The sequence below is a fragment of the Scyliorhinus torazame genome, chromosome 1 (assembly GCF_047496885.1).
Source record: "Scyliorhinus torazame isolate Kashiwa2021f chromosome 1, sScyTor2.1, whole genome shotgun sequence".
Lineage (NCBI taxonomy): Eukaryota > Metazoa > Chordata > Chondrichthyes > Carcharhiniformes > Scyliorhinidae > Scyliorhinus > Scyliorhinus torazame.
In genome coordinates, this window is record NC_092707.1 from 421,482,576 (window position 1) to 421,504,736 (window position 22,161).

The 22,161-nt window shown below is 48.8% G+C and overlaps 1 protein-coding gene across 1 annotated transcript in view; it reads right to left on the reverse strand.

The window, feature by feature from the left end:
- LOC140425068 (protein EFR3 homolog B-like) overlaps positions 1-22,161 on the reverse strand; it is a 500,803-nt gene that overhangs the window by 307,210 nt on the left and 171,432 nt on the right. Inside the window, exons 8-9 of the mRNA XM_072508948.1 lie at positions 17,392-17,470; positions 11,840-11,975 (exon numbers count right to left, since the gene is read on the reverse strand). Coding sequence (XP_072365049.1) covers positions 11,840-11,975; positions 17,392-17,470 — 215 coding nt within the window. The remainder of the gene's footprint in view (positions 1-11,839; positions 11,976-17,391; positions 17,471-22,161) is intronic.

Sequence of the window (22,161 nt, forward strand, 5' to 3'; positions counted from 1 at the left end):
TGGCAGCTGTTTGGAAGGTACTGGTGTTAATCGATTTTATCACTTTGAAGCTGCCTTGAAGGTCTGGGTCCAGCAGCTGAATGGGATCTGATGTGTTATCTGAGTTGGTTCAACGTTGACTGCAACTGGATGCAGTGAAACTAGAAACAGGCTTCTGACACAGGAGATGGTCCAACACTGTTTTATTGAACTTCCTGATTGCTGTACATAGTCTGCTGTGAGTTGACACTCTATCAATCTAACTGATAATCTCCTACTGGCTTGACCAGACTAACTCTCTACCTCATGGTGATAGTGCTCACTGGCTTGTGCACTCTGACTATCTCAGTAGTTGTGTCCTGTAGAGAGAGGGAGAGTCTTAATGCCCTGTGTGCTTTATAGTGGTGGTGTCCTGTCTGGTGATTGGTTGTTATGTGTCGTGTGTGTTCATTGGTTATCCTGTGTGTCAATCACTGCCTGTCTGCATCTCATTATATACATGAGTGGATATTATGACATCTCCCCTTTTTGAAGTAAATTTTGGAACGTGGCGATATGTATACATGCATGATTATATACAAGTGGTGAGTGAATGAACATATGTAGATGGGAAGGTGTCTATCGTGCAGATACAGAGCAAACTGAACAGAATTTACAAGATTTAAGTCTATAGATTCAGTCTTTGTGGGGGGCGACGAATTCTTGTCGATCTTGGACAGGCGGAATTGCTGCCAGATCGGTGGCCTCGTGGAGCGAGATGTCCGGAGGAGGCATGATGACATGCGGAGAAGTGCGGCCAGGCGGTGGGCAGGGAACTTTGCGTAGCGCCCTCCTGTTGCACCGTAGAATGGAGCCATCAGTCATTTGGACAACAAAGGACCTGGGGGCAGCCTGCCTGACGACAATAGCTGGGGCTGACCAACCTCCCTCAGGCAACTGGACGCGAACAACATCGTCTGGAGCCAGCGCAGGTAGATCCTTGGCACGAGCATCATATGTGATCTGCTGCTGGTCCCTGGATCGCTGCACTTTCTGCAGCACCGTGAGGCGGTCAAGGTCTGGAAGATGGATGGCTGGAACAGCTGCGGTTCATGAGCAGCTCAGCCGGAGACAAACAGGTCGACAGAGGGGTTGCCCTGTATGCCAACCACCGCTTGACAATATGGACCCTTTTTCGGCCTTCCCGTTTGATTACGGGTAATGGGGACTGGATGTGATGTGACTGAAGTGGTCGGATCATGCAAAGTCGGACCACTCTTGGCTGTAGAAACATGGACCATTGTCACTCATTACTGTGAGTGGTATGCCGTACCTGGCAAACGTCTCTTTGCAGGCTTCAATCACTGACTTGGACGTGAGGTCCGACAGTTTCACCACTTCCGGGTAGCTGGAGAAGTAGTCGACCAAGAGCATGTAATCATGCCCATTTGCGTGAAAGAGGTCTATCCCCACCTTGGACCACGGAGAAGTCACGATCTCGTGCTGTTGCAGTGTTTCCTTGGGCTGAGCTGGTTGAAACTTCTGACATGTTGTGCAGTTGAGGACCATGTTGGTTGTGTCCTGGCTGATGCCAGGCCAGTAGACTGCCTGCCGAGCTCTGCGTCGACATTTTTCGACCCCATGGCGACCCTCATGGATCTGTCCGAGCACCATGGCTTGAATGCTTTGGGGAATGACGATTCTATCTAGTTTAAGAAGGATCCCCTCGACAACCGTTAACTCGTCCTTAACATTGAAGAACTGGGGGCACTGTCCCTTTTGCCAGCCATGGGCGAGGTGTTGCATCACGCGCTGCAGTAGAGGGTCTTTGGCAGTTTCTTCGCGTATCTGGACAACTCGTCCATCAGTGGCTGGGAGGTTGCTGGCACACAACTGCACCTGTGCCTCGATGTGGCAAATGAAGTCGCCCGGTTCACACGGCGTGGTGATGGATCGGGTGAACCGTGAGGCAGCAGTGCTAACCACTGGGCCACCGTGCTGCCCCGGTCCTCAGCACCGTGAGGCAGCAGTGCTAACCACTGGGCCACCGTGCTGCCCTGGTCCTCAGCACCGTGAGGCAGCAGTGCTAACCACTGTGCCACCGTGCTGCCCTGGTCCTCAGCACCGTGAGGCAGCAGTGCTAACCACTGGGCCACCGTGCTGCCCTGGTCCTCAGCACCGTGAGGCAGCAGTGCTAACCACTGGGCCACCGTGCTGCCCTGGTCCTCAGCACCGTGAGGCAGCAGTGCTAACCACTGGGCCACCGTGCTGCCCTGGTCCTGAGCTGTGAGGCAGCAGTGCTAACCACTGACCCACCGTGCTGTCCTGGTCCTCAGCACTGTGAGGCAGCAGTGCTAACCACTGTCCCACCGTGCTGCCCTGGTCCTGAGCTGTGAGGCAGCAGTGCTAACCACTGACCCACCGTGCTGCCCTGGTCCTCAGCACTGTGAGGCAGCAGTGCTAACCACTGTCCCACCGTGCTGTCCTGGTCCTCAGCGCCGTGAGGCAGCAGTGCTAACCACTGTGCACCGTGCTGCCCTGGTCCTCAGCACCGTGAGGCAGCAGTGCTAACCACTGTCCCACCGTGCTGCCCTGGTCCTGAGCTGTGAGGCAGCAGTGCTAACCACTGACCCACCGTGCTGCCCTGGTCCTCAGCACTGTGAGGCAGCAGTGCTAACCACTGTCCCACCGTGCTGCCCTGATCCTGGGCTGTGAGGCAGCAGTGCTAACCACTGTGCCACTGTGCTGTCCTGGTCCTCAGCACTGTGAGGCAGCAGTGCTAACCACTGTCCCACCGTGCTGTCCTGGTCCTCAGCGCCGTGAGGCAGCAGTGCTAACCACTGTCCCACCGTGCTGCCCTGGTCCTCAGCACCGTGAGGCAGCAGTGCTAACCACTGGGCCACCGTGCTGCCCCGGTCCTCAGCACCGTGAGGCAGCAGTGCTAACCACTGGGCCACCGTGCTGTCCTGGTCCTCAGCGCCGTGAGGCAGCAGTGCTAACCACTGACCCACCGTGCTGCCCTGGCACTGTGAGGCAGCAGTGCTAACCACTGTGCCACCGTGCTGCCCTGGTCCTCAGCACCGTGAGGCAGCAGTGCTAACCACTGGGCCACCGTGCTGCCCTGGTCCTCAGCACCGTGAGGCAGCAGTGCTAACCACTGGGCCACCGTGCTGCCCGGGTCCTCAGCACCGTGAGGCAGCAGTGCTAACCACTGGGCCACCATGCTGCCCGGGTCCTCAGCACCGTGAGGCAGCAGTGCTAACCACTGGGCCACCGTGCCACCCCAGAAACATATTTGGTTGTGTGGGGACTGCTGGCGAGAGGGTGTTTCCTCTCACAGGGGAATCCAGGTCGAGGGGCACTGTTTTCAAAATGGGGTCTCGCATTTAAGATGTAGACGAGGAGGAATCTATTCTCTCAGGTGGTTGTCAATCTTTGGAATTGTCTTCCACATTAAGCAGCGGGTGCTGGATTTTGAACGTATTTAAGGCTGCTTTGGACACTGTTATAACCTGCCTGCTTATATATATTTCTTTCTATCCTACAACTCGTGCTGGATTCTTCCTGGTCCTCACAAAACTGGCGACGAGGGTTAAAGTGAATAGCTGTCTACACTGCTGAAGCCACCTCCCTGGATTTTTGTTGGATACGGGTTGGAAGTTGTTTTCTATTATACCATGCCTCTGTACGGACGTTTGGATGTTTTTGATGCTGCGCTGGAAAGCTGGAACCAGTACACACAACGGATGCGTTACTATTTCCGGGTAAACTATATCACCGAAAACGAGCGCCAGGTGGTCATATTGCTCACCGCCTGCGGGCCGCATACGTTTGACCAAACGTTACGTACCCAGCTGCGCTGGACACCAAGACATTTGATGAACTTGTGAGCTTAGTGGGGCAACATTTTAGCCCAACTCCGTCCACAATAGTCCAGCGTTACCGGTTTAATACCACTGAGAGGACCCCAGGAGAATCCCTTGTCGATTTTTTATCCAGGCTACGCAGGATTGCGGAATACTGTGACTATGGTGAGACCTTGTCAGAAATGTTACGCGACCGTTTGGTTTGCGGTATTAACAATGCGGCCACCCAGAGAAAGTTGTTAGCTGAGCCAACATTGACTTTTCAACAGGCAATACAAATAGTATTGTCCCGAGAGAGCGCAGAACGGGGAGTGCAGGAGCTACAGGGAATGGAGGTGCACGCCTTGGGGCGCAACCCCTTCCATCCAAAAGTATCTCCCCCCCACCCCTGTGGTACCTTGGGCGGGGCGACGTCCTGATCGATGTCAGTGGCCGTCGGATGTTCCTCCCCGAAAGGAGCCTTCTCCAGAACCGATGGATGAGGAGCCATGTCCGTGTCAGACTTGTAGGCGCCGACCCCGTCGTGGACGCCGGTCCTGGGGGCGCCGGAGGCGCCGTCGTTCCGACCGAAACTGGAGCCAGCCCAGGGGCCGTACGTTCCATGTGGATGAACCTGCGGCGACTACTCCCGAGGACGTGGAGACGGAGGACGACTGCCTGCAGCTGCATTGTGTGGCAGCTCCCCGTGTGGCCCCCATTAAGGTGACAGTACGGGTCAATGGCCACCCGCTGGAGATGGAGTTGGACACTGGCGCAGCGGTCTCCGTGATCGCCCAGAGGACATTCGACCGCATCAAGCAGGGTATACAGACCCTTACATTAACCGACTCACAGGCCAGGTTGGCCACCTACACGGGGGAACCACTGGACATTGCAGGAACTACAATGACCCCTGTTGTTTATGGATGCCAGGAGGGGCGTTTCCCACTTATCGTGGTGCGCGGCCACGAGCCCAGCCTGTTGGGTCGGGACTGGTTGCGCCATTTGCGGCTGCAGTGGCAGCACATCCTCCAAACAGGTTCTGGAGGGTTGACGGAGGTGCTAGGACGATACCCAGATGTATTCCAGCCTGGTTTGGGGAAAATAAAAGGGGCCATAGCCCGTATCCAAGTCGAACCAGGAGCCACGCCGCGCTATTTCCGGGCGCGCCCAGTGCCTTACGCCTAGCTTGAGAAGGTAGAAGGGGAGCTCACTCGTTTGGAGTCCTTGGGTATTCTCAGGCCTGTCCATTTCGCTGACTGGGCAGCACCAAATGTACCTGTAATGAAGCCAGCTACCACAGTTCGCTTGTGCAGCAACTGTAAACTTACAGTGAATACGGCTTCCCGGCTCGACCGATATCCAATGCCTCACATCTCTAGCTTGTAGGCGGACTCTAGTTCACAAAATTAGATATGAGCCACGCCTACCTACAGTTGGAGCTGGACCCTGCGTCCCAGCCATATGTAACCAGCAATACAGGGCCTGTATGAATATTGAAGTAAAAAACTCACCACTATTCTTAGAATTCCCCCGAATACAAAAAGGGTCAATAAGACATTCTAAATGGTGAACAGGGATTCTCACTTCCTGACTCCAATGCAGACTTAGGTGGGTGCTATTCGGGTCAATCTATATTTTCAAGTTATCCCCCGGTATAACCCATATTTTCATAGATGATTTCATCTACTTACCACTTAGTAGCATCGATCCTGGGTCCCACATTGCTAAGTAAGTAAAGTAGACGTTTGTAATAACCACTGTTTCAGGTTAAAACTTTAAGTTATTTTATTATTGTATTTTTTCGTTTAAAAGATCCAATCACTGTCTTTACAGAAAAGTACAAAGATCTTGCTTCTGGATTCTCCTGGTTGTTGAAAAGACCTTCAGGTCTACCTTGGCAATCTCTCTTCTTTATCTTTTGGTCTTCTCCTGATGGATTCGCTGTTCTGCTCCGTTTCTGTGCTCTATCCTTCGCATGACCGAGCTATGAGAGCTGACTCTGCTGGCTGTTACCGGTTTAGGGTTTATATTTCCCTTCTAGCAGTTATTAAGTTTATATGACATTATTGTAAAGTAACTTTATTTTACTCTTGATTGTTCAAGGTACCTTTAATCTGAATTATTTCTAACACGACTATGTATTCATATTGAGCATGACATTAGCTCATCGAACTCCGATTACATTTTTTTCCCTTGTGGTGTTCAAAAGTGCTTTGATCCCAGAGGGATGTTCAATTTGGTTCCTGTCACTTCTAAAGTTGCTTTATTACCAAATAGTGCCCTTAGCACACAACTCTGACTCCGATTTGGGGTTAACCTGTGTTCTCGTGGACAAGTAAGGCGTGATTCTCCGACCCCCCCGCTGGATGGGAGACTCGCTGGGGGTCGTCGTGAATCCCGTCCTCCCAATTCTCCCGCCCCCCAGAAACCGACGTGGCGTGAGTCGCGCCCCCCCGCCTCGGAGAATGATGGGGTCCGGCGCGACTCAATGGGTGCCGGGGCCGTCTGAATTCTCCGGCCCACGATGGGCTGAAGTCCCGCCCGCCTGTAGCCGGTCCCGCCGGCGTAAATCAGAGTAGGTCCCTTACCGGCGGGACCTGGCGGCGCGGGCTCCGGGGTTCCTGGGGGGTCGCGGGGGGATCTTGCCCTGGGAGGTGCCCCCACAGTGGCCTGGACGACGGTCGGGGCCCACCGATCCGCGGGCGGGCCTGTGCCGTGGGGGCACTCTATTCCTTCCGCATCGGCCGTTGTGGTCCGCCGCGATGGCCGATGCGGATGTGAATCCCTGTGCGCATGCGCGGGCATGACACCAGCATGCGCTGGCGCTCCCGTGCATGCTGTTATTGAAAATATGGAAAGATGTGTCATTTGAAACATGGAAGTCTGGCAATATCTGGTCTGAGAGAAACATGAGAGGATACAGGGAAACATCCCACAAAGGGTTAACAGCAGCTGCAAAGAGCAGGATTGTAAAATGCAGATATCCTTGGTCAAGCAGGCTTAGCAAACACACAGGATTTTGGATGAAGCCTAAAACAATGGCTCACACCTTCATTGAAAGTAACTATCTCAGTGAGCAGCCCGAAAAGCATGGATGATAGTTTCAGTATAGCTCGGTGATAAATGTAAACCTTTGAAGTTATAACCAAGTGGATTTTTAGCATACAGCAAAAAGGAATGTTTCACACCTTCGTTGAAATTAACTATCTCAGTGAGCAGCTGGAAAGGAAAGGATGAGGTTCAGTTGAATTTGGTGACAATTCTAGGTGTGAAATTTTGCTAATGCCAGGTAAATTAAAGAAAACTGGAGACTATCAGTCTATGAGAAACAGAATTCAAAGCCAAAATCAAAGTCAAAATTATGAGCTGAGGACACAATTGGAAAATAAAACTATAGAAATGACAGGAACCAAACCAAAATTCACACCTCTATTGAAACCAAAGCAGTTTTGAATATCACAAAGGAACTTTGAACATCACAAAGGAAACAATGTAATCAGGGACCTGAGATGTCAAAATGAATACTTAGTTGTATTAGAATGTTTAGATCAAAAATACTTTTTCCAATCAAAGTGAAAAAAGTTACTTTACTTAAAAACTTAATAACTGTTTGAAAAATATAGAAACCCAGAGACCAGAGCAGGAACAACCAGAACTTAGAGAGAGGAGAGAAGCAGAGAAGGAACAAGAGAAGCAAGCAGAATCAGCTTACAGTCAGCTCGGTCATGGGAAAGATAAGACATAGCAGCTGAGCTAAAACAGCTAATACATCGAAGGAAGACTAGAATTTAAAGAGGAGGCAGAGTCAGCTCAGAGATAGCCCACTCTCACAGCTCGGTACATGGGAAAGATAAGACATAGCAGCTGAGCTAAAACAGCTAATACATCTAAGGAAGACTAGAATTTAAAGAGTAGGCAGAGTCAGCTCAGAGTCAGCTCAGAGACAGCCAGCAGAGCCAGCTCTCACAGCTCGCTACATGGGAAAGATAGGACACAGCAACCGAGCTCATCAGCGAATACATCTAAAGAAGACCAGATTTTAAAAAGATTGATTGTCAAGTTGGGCCTGAAGGTCCTTTCAACCAACCAGAAGGACCCAGAAGCAAGACCTTGTTACCTTTCTGTAAAGACAGTGATTGCATCTTTTAAAATGAAAAAAAAACTAATAAAATAACTTAAAAGTTCTAACCTGAAACAGTGGTTCTTAGCCTTCTTTACTTACTTAGCAACGCAGGACCCAGGATATCAAAGCTACTGAGGCGTAAGTAGGTAAAATTCTTCGGTGAATGTATGGGTTATACCAGGGGATAACTTGAAAACATAGTTTGACCTGACTAGCACCCACTGAAGCCTGCATCGGAGTCAGGGAGTGAAAATCCCTGTTCACCATTTAGAATATCGACCCTTTTTGGTATAGGGGGACTTCTAAGAATAGTGGTGAGTTTTCAACAACATGGCGCACAACGTGTAATTAAAACCGTGTTAATTACGCCTTGCGGGTTGTTTTACTTTCTCCATGGCACCCAGCGTGGAGGCCTAGAATATTAGAAGTTTCTAGCTGAGCAGAATGGGGGCTAGAGTGGGGGCGAGAATATTAGAAGTTTCTCGTTCCCAGGAAACGGTTGGAATATGAGACGTTTCTAACCGGCACAAAGGCTGGAGGAATATTAGATGTTTCTGGTCTATGTGTGAGTCAGACTTTACCTGCCGAGTTTAGTCTGGAAAGTCATGTGTGATTGACTTTTGTAAGGATATTCTGTGGATCAAGGGGACATAAAACTCAAGTTGGGTGTGAAATCAGCAGGCTAGAAGATGCTGAACCTGAGAAAAAGTCTGCAAGACATCTTGGTGACAGCACTAAAAATCTTGCATCCATTACTGGTAAAAGGAGGCCAAAAAATAAATCATCCCTACAGTAAGGCAGATTGTGAGGTTAAATCCTAGAGAAATAAGGGATGCCTAGAATCTTTAGATACCAATAACCAATCGACCCTTAACTAAAACAGGAAGATAGTGCCTTAGTCAGCCTTGGATAGGGCCCAGAAAGGGTACTTATCCTTAATTTCAGATTGCAACTGAAAGGGACAACCAGGAACAGAACTTAGAATTCTGAAAAATGGCAATTAGAATAATCCTCTTGCTCTGAAACACGGTCAGGAGAGTTGAAGCAATGAAACAAGAGTGGAAGAAATTAACAGAGGCAAAAAACTCCTGCATAAGTGAGACTTATCAGCACGGAGGGATCGCGATTTTTGTTAAGAGTAACTAAAACCCTACTGAATAGAGGTCCAAGATCTCAGTGGATAAATGAGTGTGTGTTTAATAATGGTTTGTGAAACCCTACAAAGTAGAGATCCAAGATCTGAGTGGATGACTGAGTGTGTGTCTGTTTAATAAGGAGTTGTGAATTTCCTTTGGTGTTTGTATTTTAAAAAAATGTTGTATTTTGCAAAACCGAGTTTCGCATAAATTAGAAATTATAAATGGCAGGTAGAAATGTGATCAGTATTATGAGGTGGTAAATCAGTATGTTCAGAACTAAATTGGTCTCAGAATAAACAGATAAAGAGTTTGTACTGGGCAGCAGTCAGCTGCTTGCAGGCTTTGAAACTGAGCGTTGAAATTGACACTGCATAGCTCCGCAGGGTCCTAGTGCCTGACAATCACAAGAATGTTACCAGCAAAAATAATGATGTTTAGAATGTTAAATACATCGAAGATGGAGCTTTAGAGAATAAAGATATTGGATCAAAAGTTAGATTAAGAGAATTACTTGCAGTATAAGGAAATGAGAATCTGATGGCAGGAAAAGATTTGATTAAAAATAGATGCAGGTAGTAAAATTTAAGAGATTAAAACCAATTGATAACACAGAGAAAGTTTGGGTGAAGCTACCAACTAAAACTGCAGGGAAAATAATCAGTGAAGCTGTAAAATGTAAAGACAAGATTGTTCAGAATCTGGGTAAACATACAGTTGAATTAGAGAAGCATAGTGGCTGGAGCAAAATAAATTGTATCACAATTAAAACACATGACCCAATTAGTGGGAAGACAGTGAATTAAAACCCGTTAGCAGCATTGATTGGACAGATGATGAAGTTAAAATGTCATGTTCGGAACTTACCTTCATAGCAATCCGGCCGTAATCAAAATAAAGTAATTAAAGTAAATGCAGTCGCAATACCCGGAATGTATCAGGGTAAGGTTTCAATGATTGGATCACTGAGTGAGCTAAAGAGGAGGAGTTTGAGATTCTTCGAATCTCACTCAGGGGTGCAATGACAGAAGGAGGAGGCCTTAATTGTATGATGTACATAAATGATAAGGAAAATAAACCAGTTCAAAAAGAAAAAGGAAAGAAATGGTGGCAAAAGAAATCCGGAAGTCCTGGAGAGGGCACTTCTGGAGAATCCAAACGAAGATGGAAAGTACAAATGAAAGAATAGGGCCCTCTCCACCCTTGACCTGTTCATTTGATTTTTCAGATGGAAAAAATAAATAACAGACAGACCAGTTCACAAGAAGGAAGAGAACTGCACTCCAGAGAAGAATGTTTTGACAGGATTGGGGGGAAACTAATGATACAATTGGCTACATATTTAAGGGAATTAAATGACAAGAGCCCGTAGGAAAACTTTACGGGTTAGAAACAAATCAAAATATCAAATTATTACTGAACAGTGAAACCACTGGTCAGACATCTCTAATTGGACATCAGCTGATGGATGATCTGCAGCCTCCACGGGATATGTACTACGCGGTGGAGTTATTAAGGGTCTCGGCAGACAGCAGCGACTGACGAGGAACCCCAACATGACAAATGACAATAGTTTAAGAATTTTTGTAGCTTGATGCCATGGCGGGAAAATTATTACCAATGCAACAAACAATATTGCATTGAAGAGCTGTATAGTTATTAAGGAAGTAATGTCATGTAAATTGGTAGGGACTGTTATGTATGATAATGGGGGTATGTGTGCTGTTCAAGAACTTGATCAGCATTTCTAAGATGTGTGAATGGTTTAATAGAGGGGGAATAGTGGTAGTTTAGTGTGTTTTCTTGATTTAACTGAATAGAATATCACAAATAATATTGATGTTGTTTACACACCATATTTAGTATGTAATGACTATTGGTCCCAAAGCCACGAAGGGATGCGTCGATATTGTACTTTACTTTTGGTATTGAAATTGTGATAACAGTTGCAAATATGTAAAGTTGTAACACAGTCTATTTGTGTGGTTAGGTCATGAGTAATGTGTTAAGATAAGACTTAACTTTTTTTTAAAACTGTGTATTTAATAGGGAGAATTTATTTGGAAAAAGTGATAGTTCAATGTGGTTTTGCGAATACTGTTGGCACATTATGTTGCAAATGTTGTAATGGAAAATATACACTTTCATGTTGTAAGGGAAATGATAACAGACAGAAGGGATTGGAAGGAAGTTTGTCAGAAAGATATTCTCTCATGTACACCAGGGACTGGCAGACATACATGGTTCAGGACAATGTTAGACATTAATGTGGGGAAGTCAGGGTTAGAAGCAGGATCAAGTGAACCTTTTAAATTAATGAAGCAAGGGAATCAGTGCGTGGTACATAATATCATAATTTACCATTCCAATGAGACACGGAAAGCAATTTGGATGACAGAAAAATGGGACACTAAACAGCCAGTGATGGACAAATGACCTTTTTGGTTACTGATGGACTGAGTTGTGTGCTGTTTCGAAGGGACATGAGGAAGCTTCCACGGTGCTGCTACCCCAAAGAAGTAAAACAGGTAGGAAAATGGAGTTCAGGCCACAATCAGGTCAGCGATGATCTGATTTAATTGCAGAGCAGGATTGAGGGGCCCAATGGCCTTCTCCTGGGGTCATTGAATGACAAACATCACATGTAACTGATCGCAACAGACAATCGAGTAAATCCCAACACATTAACTGCAAAGTGTCCAACTATTAATACATTGCAATTAATACAAGGCAACATGTGGAATGAGGAACCATAAGAAGTCCTTCCTACCCACCGACAGATCCGCCAGCTGCGATGACAGCAGACTCCGACAGCACTTCCACAATGCCAGTGCGCACTTTGGCAGCGCTCTTACTGTTAGCATCCAGGTGGCCCACCAATTGTTGGATGACCAGGTGGGAATGCTGAGACTGTAGACAGAGACACAGAGTCAGTAAAAAGCTCCTGAAAAGCTGTTATATTTCTAGCTTTTCCCAGATCGAATGAAAAGTCATGACCTGAAACATTGTAAATTCTCCGTGCCGCCCACGATGGACAAGTTGATGGAACATTTAAAGGTCCATAAGACCATAAGACATAGGAGCAGAATTAGGCCACTCGGCCCATCGGGTCTGCTCCGCCATTCGTCATGGCTGGTATTTTTCTCATCCCCATTCTCCTGCCTTCTCCCCATAACCCCTGATCCCCTTATTAATCAAGAACCTATCTATCTCTGTCTTAAAGACACTCAGTGATTTGGCCTCCACAGCCTTCTGCGGCAAAGAGTTCCACAGATTCACCACCCTCTGGCTAAATAGGCACCAATGATATAGGTAAAAACGGGACGAGGTCCTACAAACTGAATTCAGGGATTTCACTATGATTTAGTGGCCATTACTGAAACATGGTTAAAGGATGGTCATGGCTGGAGTGAAATATCCGAGGGTATCAAACTATTCAGAAGGACAGAGTGGATGGTAAGGGAGGTGGTGTAGCTCTTTTATTTAAGGATGACATCCGGGCAATAGTAAGGGATGACATCGGTGCTATGGAACATAGAACACAGAACATTACAGCGCAGTACAGACCCTTCAGCCCTCGATGTTGTGCCGACCTGTGAAACCACTCTAAAGCCCATCTACACTAATCCCTTATCGTCCATATGTCTATCCAATTACCATTTGAATGTCCTTAGTGTTGGCGAGTCCACTACTGTTGCAGGCAGGGCATTCCACGCCCTTACTACCCTCTGAGTAAAGAACCTACCTCTGACATCTGTCCTATATCTATCTCCCCTCAATTTAAAGCTATGTCCCCTCGTGCTAGACATCGCATCCGAGGAAAAAGGCTCTCACTGTCCACCCTATCCAATCCTCTGATCATCTTGTATGCCTCAATTAAGTCACCTCTTAACCTTCTTCTCTCTAACGAAAACAGCCGCAAGTCCCTCAGCCTTTCCTCATAAGATCTTCTCTTCATACCAGGCAATATTCTGGTAAATCTGCTCTGCACCCTTTCCAATGCTTCCACATCCTTCCTATAATGCGGCGATCAGAATTGCACGCAATACTCCAAATGCGGCCGCACCAGAGTTTTGTACAGCTGCAACATGACCTCATGGCTCCGAAACTCAATCCCTCTTCCAATAAAAGCTAACACACCGTACGCCTTCTTAACAACCCTCTCAACCTGGGTGGCAACTTTCAGGGATCTATGTACATGGACACCGAGATCTCTCTGCTCATCCACACTACCAAGAATCTTACCATTAGCCCAGTACTCTGTCTTTCTGTTATTCCTTCCAAAATGAATCACCTCACACTTTTCTGCATTAAACTCCATTTGCCACCTCTCAGCCCAACGCTGCAGCTTATCTATGTCCCTCTGTAACTTGTAACATCCTTCCGCACTGTCCACAACTCCACCGACTTTAGTGTCATCTGCAAATTTACTCACCCATCCTTCTACGCCCTCCTCCAGGTCATTTATAAAAATGACAAACAGCAGTGGCCCCAAAACAGATCCTTGTGGTACACCACTAGTAACTGGACTCCAGTCTGAACACTTCCCATCAACCACCACCCTTTGTCTTCTTCCAGCTAGCCAATTTCTGATCCAAACTGCTAAATCACCCTGAATCCCATGCCTCCGTATTTTTTGTCGCAGCCTACCGTGGGGAACCTTATCAAACGCTTTACTGAAATCCATATACACCACATCAACTGTTTTACCCTCATCCACCTGTTTGGTCATCTTCTCAAAGAACTCAATAAGGTTTGTGAGGCACAACCTACCCTTCACAAAACCGTGTTGACTATCTCTAATCAAATTATTCCTTTCCAGATGATTATACATCCTATCTCTTATAAACCTTTCCAAGATTTTGCCCACAAAAGGACGTGATTGCTCTGGAGAGAGAGCAGAGGACATTGAGAGAGAGCAGAGGGTTGGAAAAGTGTGGCTACGAGGACAGATTGGATAGGTTGGGGTTATTTTCCTTGGAACACAGAAGGCTGATTGAGGCGTACTAAATTATGAGGGGAAGCGATAGAGTGGACAGGATAAAGTTGTCTCCCTTGGTGGAGAATTCTAGAACCAGGAGATATAGATTCAAGATAAGAGGCAGAAGGTGTGGAGGGGACATGAGGGAGAACATCTTTACACAGAGGGCAGTGGGAGTCTGGAATTCACCTCCCGAGTTAGTGGTGGAGGCAGAGACACTAAACTCTTCAAAAAAGTACCTGGATCTTCTGTGAGCTGCAGGGCTGTGGAGCGGGTGCAGGAAGGTGGGATTAGAGCGGGCACCTGGGTGTCCACGGGCTGGCATGGACAAAATGGGCTGAATGGCCTCAATCTGTGCTGTAACTTTTCTGTGGTTCTATGGACTCAAAATGTTAATTGTTTTTCTCTCCACAGATGTTTCCACACTTGCTGAGTTTATCCAGCATTTCTATTTTTATGTTAGAACAGTCTGTCCACTATCTACAAGACACAAGTCAGGAGTGTGATGGAATACTCTCCACTTGCCTGGATGAGCGCAGCTCCAACAACACTCGAGAAGCTCGACACCATCCAGGACAAAGCAGCCCCGCTTGATTGGCTCCCCCCTTCCACCAACATTGAAATCCTCCACCACCGACGCGCAGCGGCAGCCGTGTGTACCATCTACAGGATGCACTACAGTAACTCACCAAGGTTCCTCAGGCAGCACCTTCCAAACCCACGACCACTACCATCTAGAAGGACAAGGGCAGCAGATACCTGGGAACCCCACCAGCTGGAGGTTCCCCTCCAAGTCACTCACCATCCTGACTGGGAAATATATCGGCCGTTCCTTCACTGTCGCTGGGGCAACATCCTGGAACTCCCTCTCTAACAGCACAGTGGGTGTACCTACACCACAGGGACTTCAGCGGTTCAGGAAGGCAGCTCACCCCCACCTTCTGAAGGGCAATTAAAGATTGGCAATAAATTCGGCCTAACCAGCGACGCCCACATCCCGTGAAAATGATTTAAAAACAAGTTGCTTGATTGGAGTCCCTGCCAGACTGCTTAATCCATTCCGTGATTACTGGAGTACTGTGGGTGCAGTGTGTACCAGACACGGACTGACCAAGGACGCTGCAACAGCACTTCCTAGACCCACAGCTTTTACCAGCAAGAACAAAAACAGTGATTTCATATCATCACCATCACCACCAAGATCACTTCCAAGACACGAATCCCTGTTTATTGTTGCTGGACACAAATCCCTGTTCATTGTTGCTGGACACAAATCCCTGTTTATTGTTGCTGGACACAAATCCCTGTTTATTGTTGCTGGACACAAATCCCTGTTCATTGTTGCTGGACACGAATCCCTGTTTATTGTTGCTGGACACAAATCCCTGTTCATTGTTGCTGGACACGAATCCCTGTTCATTGTTGCTGGACACAAATCCCTGTTCATTGTTGCTGGACACGAATCCCTGTTTATTGTTGCTGGACACAAATCCCTGTTCATTGTTGTTGGACACGAATCCCTGTTCATTGTTGCTGGACACAAATCCCTGTTCATTGTTGCTGGACACGAATCCCTGTTTATTGTTGCTGGACACAAATCCCTGTTCATTGTTGCTGGTCACAAATCCCTGTTCATTGTTGCTGGACACAAATCCCTGTTCATTGTTGCTGGACACGAATCCCTGTTTATTGTTGCTGGACACAAATCCCTGTTCATTGTTGTTGGACACAAATCCCTGTTTATTGTTGCCGGACACCAATCCCTGTTCATTGTTGCTGGACACAAATCCCTGTTCATTGTTGCTGGACACGAATCCCTGTTTATTGTTACTGGACACAAATCCCTGTTCATTGTTACTGGACACAAATCCCTGTTCATTGTTGCTGGACACAAATCCCTGTTCATTGTTGCTGGACACGAATCCCTGTTCATTGTTGCCGGACACAAATCCCTGTTCATTGTTGCCGGACACAAATCCCTGTTCATTGTTACTGGACACAAATCCCTGTTTATTGTTGCTGGACACAAATCCCTGTTCATTGTTGCTGGACACAAATCCCTGTTCATTGTTGCTGGACACAAATCCCTGTTCATTGTTGCTGGACACAAATCCCTGTTTATTGTTGCTGGACACAAATCCCTGTTCATTGTTGCTGGACACGAATCCCTGTTTATTGTTGCTGGACACGAATCCCTGTTCATTGTTGCTGGACACAAATCCCTGTTCATTGTTGCTGGACACGAATCCCTGTTCATTGTTGCTGGACACGAATCCCTGTTTATTGTTGCTGGACACAAATCCCTGTTCATTGTTGCTGGACACAAATCCCTGTTCATTGTTGCTGGACACAAATCCCTGTTTATTGTTGCTGGACACGAATCCCTGTTCATTGTTGCTGGACACAAATCCCTGTTCATTGTTGCTGGACACAAATCCCTGTTCATTGTTGCTGGACACGAATCCCTGTTTATTGTTGCTGGACACAAATCCCTGTTCATTGTTGCTGGACACGAATCCCTGTTTATTGTTGCTGGAAATCCCTGTTTATTGTTGCTGGACACGAATCCCTGTTCATTGTTGCTGGACACAAATCCCTGTTCATTGTTGCTGGACACAAATCCCTGTTCATTGTTGCTGGACACAAATCCCTGTTCATTGTTGCTGGACACAAATCCCTGTTCATTGTTGCTGGACACAAATCCCTGTTCATTGTTGCTGGACACAAATCCCTGTTCATTGTTGCTGGACACAAATCCCTGTTCATTGTTGCTGGACACAAATCCCTGTTCATTGTTGCTGGACACAAATCCCCGTTCATTGTTGCTGGACACGAATCCCTGTTCATTGTTGCTGGACACAAATCCCTGTTCATTGTTGCTGGACACAAATCCCTGTTCATTGTTGCTGGGTCAATGTGCTTGGCACCATTGAAGCAGAATCATCAGTTACTAAAATAACTGCACAGTTTCAAAGTCGACCAATCTCCACAAAGCATCTAGGGGCAGACAATATATGAGACTGGCACCATGTGGCTTTTAAATGAATGTGTCCATTGAAATCCTGTGCACTGACACACTGAATTCAGTTCAGCAAATGCAACAGCAAGTTTTGAAGTAATCATTTGAACAATGCGTTTCAAACAAATCGTGTCACCACAACCTGATGGTGACCAACAAAGCCGACTGTACAGCCGTCACAGTGAGCAGAGAGGCTTGATCTGTTGAGTTAAATGATGTTTATTTCCTATTCCAGTAAGCAATATGAGTTGAATTAATACATAGGCTGCAACATTTAGATGTTGACAACCCCAAGATGTAGTGAAACCTGAATATTGTCCACTTACCTGAACGGAATACATGATGATTTTGAAGCAACGGACTGCGAACAGCTTGGGCTCCCACAGTGAGTGGTTATCTAAGTGTCTGAGGAAGAAATTACAATGATTTTTTATACTTAGAGAGGCCGATCCTGACTGTCTGCCATGGCATGGCTTTTGACAAATTCACCTTTGTCCCTAGCCTTTCATGTTATCAGGCACTACTGTTTCAAATCTCTGCATGATCTCGCCCGTATCTCGATAATCTCCAATTCTGTCCCCTTCTGCATCCCCAGATTTAATCACTCCACCACTGGTGGATGTGCCTCCAGATACGTGGGCCCAGGACCCGTGGATCCTCTTCCCAAGCCTCCTTGCCTCTCCATCTGACAAAAAGCGATTTTCATTTCATTCCTCCATTAAAATGACTTTTAGCCAATTGCCCCAATATCAAATTTTGTTTAAATAAGCACCTGTGAAGCGTTTTCAATTTTCTATTAGGTTAGAGGTGTAAATGCAAGTTGTGTTCTCTGACTTGAGATTGCTGATTAAAACCTGCTTTCCATTCCTGTTCATGGGGGTGCGGCAGGGGAGAGTGTACATGGGGAGAGTGGGCATGGGGGTGTGGGGGGGGGGGAGAGTGGACATGGGGAGAGTGGACATGGGGAGAGTGTACATGGGGAGAGTGTACATGGGGAGAGTGTACATGGGGAGAGTGGACATGGGGAGAGTGGACATGGGGGTGTGGGAGGGGATTAAATGGGTGGATCGAGTCAGTGATAGGGTAGAGTGTACATGGGGGTGTGGGAGGGGGGTGAATGGGGGGTAGAGTCAGTGACATGGGGAGAGTGTACATGGGGAGAGTGTACATGGGGGTGTGGGAGGGGAGTGAATGGGGGGTAGAGTCAGTGATAGGGGAGAGTGTACATGGGGGTGTGGGAGGGGGGTGAATGGGGGGTAGAGTCAGTGACATGGGGAGAGTGTACATGGGGAGAGTGTACATGGGGGTGTGGGAGGGGAGTGAATGGGGGGTAGAGTCAGTGATAGGGGAGAGTGTACATGGGGGTGTGGGAGGGGAGTGAATGGGGGGTAGAGTCAGTGCTAGGGGAGAGTGTACATGGGGCTGTGGGAGGGGAGTGAATGGGGGGTAGAGTCAGTGATAGGGGAGAGTGTACATGGGGGTGTGGGAGGGGAGTGAATGGGGGGTAGAGTCAGTGCTAGGGGAGAGTGTACATGGGGCTCTGGGAGGGGAGTGAATGGGGGGTAGAGTCAGTGCTAGGGGAGAGTGTACATGGGGCTCTGGGAGGGGAGTGAATGGGTGGGTAGAGTCAGTGATAGGGGAGAGTGTACATGGGGAGGGTGTACATGGGGATGTGTGAGGGGAGTGAATGAGGGGGTAGAGTCAGTGATAGGGGAGAGTGTACATGGGGGGAGTGTACATGGGGGTGTGTGAGGGGAGTGAATGAGGGGGTAGGGTCAGTGATAGGGGAGAGTGTACATGGGGAGAGTGTACATGTTGCTGTGGGAGGGGATTAAATGGGGGTAGAGTCAGTGATAGGGGAGAGTGTACATGGGGCTGTGGTAGGGGCAGCACGGTAGCCTTGTGGATAGCACAATTGCTTCACAGCTCCAGGGTCCCAGGTTCGATTCCAGCTTGGGTCACTGTCTGTGCGGAGTCTGCACATCCTCCCCGTGTCTGCGTGGGTTTCCTCCGGGTGCTCCGGTTTCCTCCCACAGTCCAAAGATGTGCAGGTTAGGTGGATTGGCCAGGATAAATTGCCCTTAGTGTGAGGGGAGTGAATGGGGGTAGAGTCAGTGATAGGGGAGAGTGTACATGGGGAGAGTGTACATGAGGGTGTGGGAGGGGAGTGAAATGGGGGTAGAGCCATTGATAGGGGAGAGTGTACATGGGGAGAGTGTACATGAGGGTGTGGGAGGGGAGTGAAATGGGGGTAGAGCCATTGATAGGGGAGAGTGTACATGGGGGTGTGTGAGGGGAGTGAATGTTCGATTCCAGCTTGGGTCAGTGATAGGGGAGAGGGTACATGGGGGTGTGTGAGGGGAGTGAATGGGTGGGTAGAGTCAGTGATAGGGGAGAGTGTACCGGGGGAGTGTACATGGGGAGAGTGTACATGGGGGTGTGGGAGGGGAGTGAATGGGGGGTAGAGTCAGTGCTAGGGGAGAGTGTACATGGGGATGTGGGAGGGGATTAAATGGGTGGGTAGAGTCAGTGATAGGGGAGAGTGTACATGGGGAGAGTGTACATGGGGGTGTGGAGGGGAGTGAATGGGGGGATAGAGTCAGTGATAGGGGAGAGTGTACATGGGGAGAGTGTACATGGGGGTGTGTGAGGGGAGTGAATGGGGGGTAGAGTCAGTGATAGGGGAGAGTGTACATGGGGAGAGTGTACATGGGGCTGTGGGAGGGGAGTGAATGGGGGGTAGAGTCAGTGATAGGGGAGAGTGTACATGGGGAGAGTGTACATGGGGGTGTGTGAGGGGAGTGAATGGGGGGGTAGAGTCAGTGATAGGGGAGAGTGTACATGGGGAGAGTGTACATGGGGCTGTGGGAGGGGAGTGAATGGGGGGTAGAGTCAGTGATAGGGGAGAGTGTACATGGGGATGTGGTAGGGGCAGCACGGTATCACAGTGGTTAGCACAAGTGCTTCACAGCTCCAGGCTCGAAGGTTCGATTCCAGCTTGGGTCAGTGATAGGGGAGAGTGTACATGGGGCTGTGGGAGGGGAGTGAATGGGTGGGTAGAGTCAGTGATAGGGGAGAGTGTACATGGGGATGTGGGAGGGGAGTGAATGGGTGGGTAGAATCAGTGATAGGGGAGAGTGTACATGGGGCTGTGGGAGGGGAGTGAATGGGTGGGTAGAGTCAGTGATAGGGGAGAGTGTGCATGGGGAGAGTGTACATGGGGGTGTGTGAGGGGAGTGAATGGGGGGTAGAGTCAGTGATAGGGGAGAGTGTACATGGGGAGAGTGTACATGGGGGTGTGTGAGGGGAGTGAATGGGGGGTAGAGTCAGTGATAGGGGAGAGTGTACATGGGGATGTGGGAGGGGAGTGAATGGGTGGGTAGAGTCAGTGATAGGGGAGAGTGTACATGGGGAGAGTGTACATGGGGCTGTGGGAGGGGAGTGAATGGGGGGTAGAGTCAGTGATAGGGGAGAGTGTACATGGGGATGTGGTAGCGGCAGCTCGGTAGCCTTGTGGATAGCACAGTTGCTTCACAGCTCCAGGGTGCCAGGTTCGATTCCAGCTTGGGTCACTGTCTGTGCTGAGTCTGCACTTCCTCCCCGTGTCTGCGTGGGTTTCCTCCGGGTGCTCCGGTTTCCTCCCACAGTCCAAAGATATGCAGGTTAGGTGGATTGGCCAGGATAAATTGCCCTTAGTGTGAGGGGAGTGAATGGGGGGTAGAGTCAGTGATAGGGGAGAGTGTACATGAGGGTGTGGGAGGGGAGTGAATGGGGGGTAGAGCCAATGATAGGGGAGAGTGTACATGGGGGTGTGTGAGGGGAGTGAATGGGTGGGTAGAGTCAGTGATAGGGGAGAGTGTACTGGGGGAGAGTGTACATGGGGAGAATGTACATGGGGGTGTGGGAGGGGTGTGAATGGGGGGTAGAGTCAGTGATAGTGGAGAGTGTACATGGGGCTGTGGGAGGGGATTAAATGGGTGGGTAGAGTCAGTTATAGGGGAGAGTGTACATGGGGAGAGTGTACATGGGGGTGTGTGAGGGGAGTGAATGGGGGGTAGAGTCAGTGATAGGGGAGAGTGTACATGGGGATGTGGGAGGGGATTGAATGGGTGGGTAGAGTCAGTGATAGGGGAGAGTGTGCATGGGGAGAGTGTACATGGGGATGTGGGAGTGGATTAAATGGGTGGGTAGAGTCAGTGATAGGGGAGAGTGTACATGGGGAGAGTGTACATGGGGGTGTGTGAGGGGAGTGAATGGGGGGGTAGAGTCAGTGATAGGGGAGAGTGTACATGGGGAGAGTGTACATGGGGCTGTGGGAGGGGAGTGAATGGGGGGTAGAGTCAGTGATAGGGGAGAGTGTACATGGGGAGAGTGTACATGGGGGTGTGGGAGGGGAGTGAATGGGGGGTAGAGTCAGTGATAGGGGAGAGTGTACATGGGGGTGTGGGAGGGGAGTGAATGGGTGGGTCGAGTCAGTGATAGGGGAGAGTGTACATGGGGCTGTGTGAGGGGAGTGAATGGGTGGGTCGAGTCAGTGATAGGGGTGAGTGTACATGGGGAGAGTGTACATGGGGGTGTGGGTGGGGAGTGATTGGCTGGATAGAGTCAGTGATCGGGGAGAGTGTACATGGGGAGAGTGTACATGGGGCTGTGTGAGGGGAGTGAATGGGGGGTAGAGTCAGTGATAGGGGAGAGTGTACATGGGGAGAGTGTACATGGGGCTGTGGGAGGGGAGTGAATGGGGGGTAGAGTCAGTGATAGGGGAGAGTGTACATGGGGAGAGTGTACAGGGGGAGAGTGTACATGGTGTGTGGGAGGGGAGTGAATGGGGGGTAGAGTCAGTGACATGGGGAGAGTGTACATGGGGAGAGTGTACATGGGGCTGTGGGAGCGGAGTGAATGGGGGGTAGAGTCAGTGATAGGGGAGAGTGTACATGGGGAGAGTGTACATGAGGGTGTGGGAGGGGAGTGAATGGGGGGTAGAGTCAGTGACATGGGGAGAGTGTACATGGGGAGAGTGTACATGGGGAGAGTGTACAGGGAGAGAGTGTACATGGGGAGAGTGTACATGGGGAGAGTGTACATGGGGGTGTGTG